At 43.1% G+C, this 9,327-nt stretch overlaps 1 protein-coding gene across 1 annotated transcript; it reads right to left on the minus strand.

Annotated features, from left to right (window-relative positions):
* Positions 1–582: 582 nt before the first annotated feature.
* IL17A (interleukin 17A) lies at positions 583–2,600 on the minus strand. The gene is given in 4 exon segments (XM_009288957.2): positions 583–942; positions 1,683–1,927; positions 2,504–2,536; positions 2,538–2,600. Coding segments are annotated over 4 exon segments (579 nt in total). The 3' UTR covers positions 583–704.
* Positions 2,601–9,327: the final 6,727 nt, after the last annotated feature.

The raw sequence follows: 9,327 nt of genomic DNA on the forward strand, positions 1-9,327 counted from the left end.
TTGACTAGTGTAAGCACTGCTCAGCAACAACTAAAACATCGGTGTGTTATCAACATTGTTCTCATCCTAAATCCAAAACACAGCACTGTACCAGCTACTAGGAAGGAAATTAACTCTATCCCAGCCGAAAGCAGGACAATCAGTAAAATGGTGTTAATGATAACTTTTCTAGGGGCTTTACGTTCTACTGCAGCAGAGCTAGACGTTATTAAGAGAATTTTAGGTTTTAGCTTCATGGAAATCTCTTATATGGTCATAATTGAATTGAGTGATTTCTTGCCTTATCAAAAGGCTTCTTTAGAAAGAAAGGAGCATGCCACAGAGTTATTTACTATTTTTTTTATTGCACAAAGATAAATAAACAGATACATTATTGCTAACTTTTCCACCACCATAAATAGAATTACATAAATAAACATTTTGAAGTGTAAACTAAAGATGTGTAAAGAGTTCCCATTACTTTTTCAGCCTGACACATGAAGGTGTCCAGATTCTGAATTTATAGAGTTCAAGATTTTTGGGGAAAACAATTTTTTTTATTAAAAACTGAGACTTCTTCATTTTTAATATATTCTGATAAATTCTAGCTAATCATTATAGCTTGATTCAGTTTTGTGGAGACTGAATCAGGCCCCTTCATTTCATTGCTGTTAGGCAAGGAAGCTCTCCTCCGTGGCTCCCTGCTCTGACACTACCGGCTGCCTTTAAGCCTGGTGTCTGATCAAGGGGGTGGCACACGTGCAGCCCACAGTGATTATTTTCTTCTCCAGCCGGTATGATTGGTGGCAGCCCTTCTGCTCCCTCCGGAGGACGAGGATCTCCTGTTTGATGGGGACGGAGTTGACGCTGTGGTCCAGCTGCCCGTCCAAATTCACACACCTGGAGTGACGGCACTTGGCATCAGCAATCACTTGGGGGAAACGGTTGTGGTCCTCATCGATCCTGTAAGTTGACATGAAAAGAAGTATTTGAAATGGAAATGCTGCTGCATCTTTAGAATCATGATGGTATGGATCACTATGGGCTCCCAGCTCAGGAACCTGCACCTCCTAGCAGACTGCCTATTAAGGGGCAGTAAACCCTCCACTACTTTAGGATTTTAAGTGTAAATAAAGTGTAAATAAGTAAATACTGCAGGTTTTTAAGTGTAAGACAAGCATGCCAGGACTGCATGCAACTGCCTTTGCAAAGAACTTGCTTCAAATAGGCACTGACTTTGAAAGACCCATTAGAAATTATTTGAGCTTCCCAACATGTCAGACTGACTAACGGACCTGAAGACCTTCAGCTCCCCTCCAAAACATGAAATGTTTTTAGGGCCTGATGCTGATGCTATTAAATCACCGTTGAATTTGGTGCAATGATAGCCCTCCGAGGTCTTTTTGATGATCTCTTAGGTAAAGAATGCTTTTGAAGATAAAGCTTGCCCTAATATACAGGTAAATTAATTAAATTACAAAAGTAATTTACTTTGCCTTCTGTATGTTGGCCTAGACCATGCTTTTGCTCTGTGCTCCTTTTTGTGTTGATTTCAAAGAGGATTATATGGACTGCGGATACCTTCACGTTTCCAAAATCTCACAACAGTGAAGCGCTGATAATAAGGATGTGGGCATAGCCTCTGCATTATTCTTGACCATCGCAGCCAGTGTATTTCTAGACCATAAGGACAGAGATCGTACCTGTAATCCCACGGAGCCAGAGAGCGGCTGCTGACATCAAGGGTCACTTTGGTGTCCTGGTTCATGTTGCTGATGCTTATGTTGACTCTTACAGTTTGAGGGAATTTTGGGTCTTTTTGGGTCAGGCATCCAGCGTATGCTTGCTTGAAGAAGCTCTCTGGCTTGAGTCCAGGCTGTATCATCTTCCCGTAGGCAGAATTGCTGGCCGACAGCACGGCCAGCAGCATTAAGAGCAGTGATCTGAACTGAAGACAATTGATGCATTTAGGACACGATGCAGGTACAGCTGCTGTAACACAGCACGCCTAACGACTCTTCTGTGCGGCTGGGAACTTCATCCACAGTCAGCCTAGCAGGTAGTTAAAGCCTACACTGTAGGTTGGAGCAATTATGCAAAAATGTGCCATATCTCACATCCACTCTTGCTTTCATTACCTAATTCTTACAGTGCTGACAGGTATGGTATACACTCAGTTGTAATTTGGTGATAAAAAAATTTCAATTATACAAAATAATATAATACAGGAGATAGCAGAAAGGATATAACAACAAAAAGACACTCAAAGGTTGAGTTTTCCATGTATTTCTCGATTTCAGAGGATGTGGCAGTAGCCCCGTTCCCTAACATACCCGTACGGTCTCATTGCTGCCCCATGCTGGTGCTATTTAGCAGTCTCCCGTTTTAGTTATTTTCAATTATTAATGGTTTAAACAAGCGTTTTAAAGGTGGGTGCAGATCCCCATTCCTGACAGTCATCTATTAGAATTCAAATACGTCTCTGTCAAACTGGGGGGAAAAAAAACACAAAGCAAGTTCTTACCAGAGAAGCACAAAGGATCGGAGACATCTTCCTTCCTTCTCTTACTGCGGCTGATGCTCGTGCTGGGCTCTGTCGAACTGAAGGTGTCTGGGCACATTTGCTGCTGGACTTTTTATAAGGGCTTCTGTGCTGTCCTAGTTAAAGTGGAGTAGGTGTTTTTTTCCCAACCTTAACTGTGGTTTCTGACCATAACTTAAATTAAAAAGTGTATGTATATATATTCCATTAACGCAGGTGGAAGACAGGATATGGGCTTACCCTTTCTTAGATCTGTAGATGATGTCATTACTTTAGCCATGTCACTCAAGTAGTAACAAAACTCAATGATGATATCAGAAAACCACCAAAAAATTAGCATGCACTGCGGTAAGCGGGTGCAATTTTAAATTTGGACTAGAGTTGTCATCTAGTCAAACGTAAGTTGATGAGCTTTATGATCTTGACTTGGGATGCTGTAGGTATCAAAACCACTAATGGCACTGGCACTGCCAGGTTGGATGCGTTTGCTCCTAGGTTGGTCTGATGTCTTTTCGTCCTGAATTGGGCAGACGTCGGACAGCTGGCCCCCATCCCATTGCTCTCCATACTTGCCATGTGCTGTCACTTGCCTTGGCGTCTAGGGATCCAGGTTCCTTCCCAAGCTCCTATTTTTTTCTCAAATTTCCTAGTCTGGATCAGGCTATTTTTATTCATGTCTACACTTCAGGTGTGATATGTCACTTTTGATCAGAATGCTTTGTGATAGTGAGTTCCCAAATTCGGTCATTCTCCATCTGGGAAAAAACCCCCGTGAACATTGGTTTTGAGCTTGCCACCTTTTCATTTCACTTCAGGCTCTTGTGCTATGAGACAGGGCTTTGATCCGAAGGAAAGGGGTCTGGGAAGTGTGACGGATGTAAGTTAAACCTTCAGTTCCTAAGTTAGGGAGAAGACAGAGGGGTTCAAGAGAAACCTTGTGAAGGCTGTGAGATGCAAAATGACTCCTCCTGTAGGCAGGAAAACTGGAAGGAACTGCAGGCACCTCCTCCATGGTATATAGGTGATAGCACGCTACACTTGAAAATATGGGGAGCTAGAATACCTTGCATTGTTTAGCCCCAAGGCATTATGACTCTCTGTGTCCCAGCCCTGTGTCCTGGGTGACAGTGATCAATGATCCCGTGTAGCTCCTAATCCTACCCTGCTGTCTCTCCATCCTTGTAAGACCAATATACTGCAGCTGCGAGGTACCCTGCCATGTTAGTATTTAAACATGCAATATCTAAATCCATGTGTTCAAGTGGACAGACTCCATTTGACACGGTGACAGCCAGGATCCCTTCCTCCCATTCAGGGGTATTTTTCTAGATTTTCACTAAGTTATTGTAAGGGGGCTGCAGACCTGGAGAGGTTGGGCTGCTTCAAGGCTGTGCCCTCTTTTCACTTTGGGTCACCGTTGCTGCTCTGGCTGATAGCAACTGCCTCAATTTTTGTTCTTCATTGGCAGATGTCTTGATGAGCCCTGAATGCTCATTAGAAGCTGTGGTCTTGACCTTGAAAGAGACCTTGGCTGCAAGGAGGGATGTCTGTATTCATTCCACTCATCTGCTTTCAGAGATTTAAATCGACAGCCCTCTAGTAAGTATTTTGGTCACTGGGTTGTATGGGATGCTCTGGGACAGGGTGCTTCTGAGGCATCATTCAATACCCTCTGGTCAGAGCTCAGAGCTCTACAGTTGTGCCAGTCAGCAGCAAAGTAGGGATGTGAAAATTTTGGATAAAGCAGGTACTGGACCAGGAACTAGAAACTTGATGCCTCTCCCTGGCAAATATCCCAACCACTAGCTTACGGGGTCGTCGTCTTCTCCCCAGCAAATATTTCACGGCATAGCTAATTAGGACAACTCACCGTCTCCCGAGGAAAGACTCTCCACCCAGAGTGCTACAGAACCTGGCACACAGAGTGAGGGGTAAGCTCAAATCTCTCAGGCTGCAGCTTCTCAGGTAATGATGCTGATCGTAATGAACTATGAGATATAATAAACCACCTACGCCGTCTTTCTAATGAGGTTCCTGAGAAGCCCTTTGGAGAGTAGGTAGGTGATGGACTGACACAAGAGTGTTGATGTTTCTCATAGGCTGAATTTCAGAGAGATTCTTGAAGAAGGGGCTTACGTTTTAGAAAGGAAGGGGTGAACGTCGAATCTATCCTTCTCTGTAACATGTCTTTCTTAGGAAATCACTCTCGTCACTTTGCTCTGACGGTGGGTTACAACTAGCTGGGATGTGCACCATAAAGTAACGCTCAGTGTAACAGCCTTGATCCACTGACACGCGCCTTTTCTCAGGTCTAATTTTGGTGATGTTTTCAGATGAATTGACGCAAATAAGGTGTGTTTTTTACGTTTGCTTAATATTTTTGTGTAAGTCCAAATTTTACTCACCTTGTACCATCCAAAGGAGGATGTAAATAAGGGTAGAATTTAGTTTGCAGTTTCTGGGATAGCCATGACCTATATCAGCTTGTTTGAAAGATGCTGATGCTTGAAATGTTAAATGTATAATTCAGTTTCCCTCCTAGAGTTAAAGATGTACAGGTTAAAGGAAATGGTTCCCTCAGAAGGGGTTTTCTCTAATGCCATTTACTGAAATATCCATTCAAAGTGGGTCAGTTAAATTTCCAATTTTAGAAGCAAAAAAGATTTCAAAAGCCTGCAAGGTAGTGGAAGGTCACGTTCAACCAGCCTGACCCTAAATCCAGGCTCGTCTACTCTAAATGAGTCAGTGGTTTGGGTTACCTCAGTACTTGAAAGTGAATAGTTAAGCATTCAAACACGGCTAATGTAGCGCAACACTGCAATGGTGAAAAAAAACTTTCCATGGTTTATTTTAAGCCATGAACTCATTCGTTTGTAATTGTCATAGGCAAGTTGAGAGGGTCTCAGGAGAAAATATACCTCTTGAAATGCTTCCACCAGGTCTGAGTTATACAAATGAAACTCTCACATTTCTGGTTCCAAGATTTTTCCAAGTTCCAAATAATTATTTTCCAATTCTTCCTGGTCTGAAGTGAAAACAAAAATTGAACATGATTTTTTCCATGAGAATAGAATTTACCCCATGGGATTTGTTTTATTCTGACACTTAGCTCTCTCTCAACTAGAGATCTGAAACCTGGGACACTAACAAAAGCTTACTGAAACAAAAAAATTGAAGATTATTTAAAGCCTTTTGAAATCAAACCTAGCCTTTCTCTTGGCTCTGGTGAAAGCTTTCTTCAGCTTAAGTTGCTACTTAAGTACTTTACGCAGCTGAGATCCTTCAGGCACCCAAATCTGAGTATGTTGGCCTCGATGACACTTTCTCCCCACAAAGTCAGTGTGAGTCAGTGCCAGAGCTCAGGTGTCCTGACTGAGCTTGCTGTAAATTAAAAGAGACATGGCAGACATCTCCAAATACTTACAACATTTTTTTCAATCACTATCAATCAGTTAAGTGTATGCTACTTTTGGAAAATACGGATCTTTTCTATTTACATGTAGGAAGATATTTACTTCTTATTTCTTGTTGAAGAGAATGCATTTTCTTCCTCTTGAGTACATATTCTTATAAATCCCTATAAATCCCTTCCTCCTACGTACAAGCATTGCATGAACCACTGTGCATTGTGGAGGTAATTTCTAGGAGATCTAGAATAATCTAATGATTATTCTAATAATAATAATTCCAATCATAATAAAATAATAACAAATCATAATAAAATAATAATTCTAACCATAATTATTATGATTATATGATCTAGGAGATCAATAATTATATTATCTAGGAGATCAATAATTAGGCTGCGCCTAAGGCCAATGGTTATCTGCGAGAAACTCAGAACTTGACGGGGCAAGGCTCTGAGCACCCTGATTAAACACTGAAGTTTAATTTCAGTTTAGCTTAATTTAATCCTGCTCTGAGTGGATGGTTGGATCAGAGATGTCCAGAAGTCCCCTCCAAACTGGTTAAATCACTGCACCGATCTCCCACCCCTTCATCTTTGTACAGGAGACATGGCAGAAAAAGTAAAGTAACCCTTTTCCTCTATTAAACACCTCTACTTTTCCTCCCCAACAGCTGCAATAGAAATTATCATCCCCTGCCGCATGCCTAGGTTTTCCAAACACAGCTAAATCGATATCATAGTTATTCATCAGCCGTGGCTGCTGTCAGTGGTTGACACATCTCTTGCATGACTAATATCTAATAGATACTCAGTATCTGGGAAGTCAACATGAAGGAAGTAGACCACTCAAGGCATTCTTTTGGTTGCTGTTTGGGGGGGCAGGGGAAAAAGAGGGCATCCAGATACGTGAGTCGGACTTAATGAGATGCAGGAATTTTATGCCTGCTCTGCAGTAATTAATAGATGATTAATACGTAACTGTAATGCAGTCTGGGTAAGTGGAGAGGGGCTTTATGCCACCAGGAGGTGGGTGCGGGATATGGCTCCTCAGATTGCAGCTGCACCCTGATCAGCAGCGGTATTACTACTGGTGTCATTGTAGTGCCCAAGGGTTCGTTGTAAAGCTGGGCCAAATTAACACCAAACACCTAATGGCAGGGACAATATCTCCTGGCCAACACAAGGTACTTGTCTGCATGTAAAGGAAAGTTTGAGAATTGCACTGACTGGCTGATGAGAGGGGATCTAGGCTGAAACCAGATCACCAGAGGTGGTAAAGATCTCCCTTGAGCACCAGTGATTTAATGTGTCTCCTCATTCATTTGTTTTTGTGGTTATCAATGATGTTAATGACCAAATAGTTTTGTTATAAATTAAAGAGATCTCTGTCAATGTTTTATTTTCACAACTTCAAAGACATCCTGTGGCAATGCATTTCACAGCCAGTTATAAACTGTACAAGAAGAAAGCCTTTGTGCATAAAATTGGCTCGTATTCAAGCTGGTGGAATGGTTTACACAAACAATTAACTCATTTTGAAATTCTCTGTTTGCTGTGCTATCTGCTCGCATCCTGTGTCTCACCCACACCTTGGCCCCCACAAATGGCAGGAAGCAGGGGGAGAAGGACTTGGGGTCCCTGCTGCTGCCCTGTACCCAGCAGCTCCTGCCTGCAGCACTTTCCAAATGTCCATCTGAAATTTCACTTGCTGCAGGTTGAGACATTTATTTCCCATCCCCAGTGGGTACAGGGACAAGTTGCTCCTGTCCCCCTTCCTTCTTGGGTCAGGCTTTCGAGACCTTTGCTCCTTTTTCTTTTTTTCTTGCCTTGCTTGGGAGGATCTCCACTTGGCCCATCCGTCCCTTGCAGAGTGGTGCTCCAAGCTCAAGACAAATCATCTGCGTAGTGCTTCAAAGTCCTGATGCTCACAGACCCTCTGAGAGGCAGGGAGCTGGTACGTGGCACCTCTTCACAATCGCAGCACTGAGAAACTCTCCCGTTTGCATAAAATGGGTGGCAGATTTCCAGGCAGTCTGTGTCCTATCCTTTGGAAAATCTTTATTCTTCGTTTTTGGGACTATTGTAATTAAAATTTATCTGAAACGGAGTGAATTCTGAAGGTTGCCAGGAAGTCCTTGGTGTATTTGTCCTTATCTCAAAAACAGTTGCCAGCTGCAGATTTGTCAGCCTCTTTCACCTCCAGCTACAGGTACTTTTCTTGACTATTTCTGCAGTAAATTAGGACTAGCTGCACTAGAGCGCTCAGAATTTCCAAAACTAAAAATCTATGGCAAACAGGGAGAAAAACATGTCACAGACTTGTCTGGAGACCATTTGAGAGTCAGTTCTTCGCAGCATCCATTGGGGAAAAAAAAAAAAAAAGATAAAATCTCCTTGTGTAGTTTTATTGGTTCTAGCTGTTAAAATTTGCAAATACAACTTTCTCATACACAGGCACGGCTTGTGGTTTTAAGTTTGTGTATCACCCCTGGCTTCAACAGGACAACAAAATGAGGAACGCAGCAGTGCACGAGGTTATCTATACAATTGTGTGTGCTCTCCTGGCTGATGCAAAAGAGGAGAGATACTAGAATACGGGATGCTGAAATTCCTCATTTCATGCTCTCAAATGCCTCACAAGGATGAAATTTAGCCCTGTAGCTTGGTCCCTGGTGTGACGAGGCTTACTTCTTTGGGAAGGCTTACAGAAAGCACGGTACAAATGAGCATCTGACCCTGAAATCTTCAACCATATGTGGACGGGGACTGAAGCAGAGGGGAGATGAAGCAGCATCGTTAAACAGGAGCAACCTCCCTGCAATCTCAGTTCTCATCTGCAAGGGCACTTCCTGCTGCCCTGGGCTGTGATGATGCCCACGAGATTTGGGATCTGCCTCCTCGAGCCGCGCGGTGGAGGGGAAGCAGTGCTCGCCGTGCGGGGCACCATGCAACATGGTTTTGGTAGTGGTGCAAGCTGATGTTGTAGGAAAGGGACTCACGTGGAGCATTGAGAGGTCGGCACTACGTGCATAAACGCCAGTCCTTAGCTGGCAGCTGCTCAGCCACCAGCTTGTGCTCCACCATCTAGTGCTTTCAAATCAAATTAGGTTCAGAAAACTAGTTTTATCACCAATGCACTCAACGTACCTACATCCCAGGGCTTATACGCAGGGCTGCCAGGCAGGTTTGATAAGGCAGGCTACAGTAATAGTCGTTTCCACTGTGGTCATTTATAGAATCATAGAATGGTTTGGGTATTTATAGAAATAGAATGGTTTGGGTTGGAAGGGACCTCTACAGGTCATCTAGTCCAACCCCCCTGCTGTGTGCAGGGACATCTTCAACTCGATCAGGTTGCTCAGAGCCCCGTCCAACCTGACCTTCAATGTTTCCAGGG

The sequence above is a fragment of the Aptenodytes forsteri genome, unplaced genomic scaffold, assembly GCF_000699145.1.
Source record: "Aptenodytes forsteri isolate BGI_AS27 unplaced genomic scaffold, ASM69914v1 Scaffold57, whole genome shotgun sequence".
Taxonomy (NCBI): Eukaryota; Metazoa; Chordata; class Aves; order Sphenisciformes; family Spheniscidae; genus Aptenodytes; species Aptenodytes forsteri.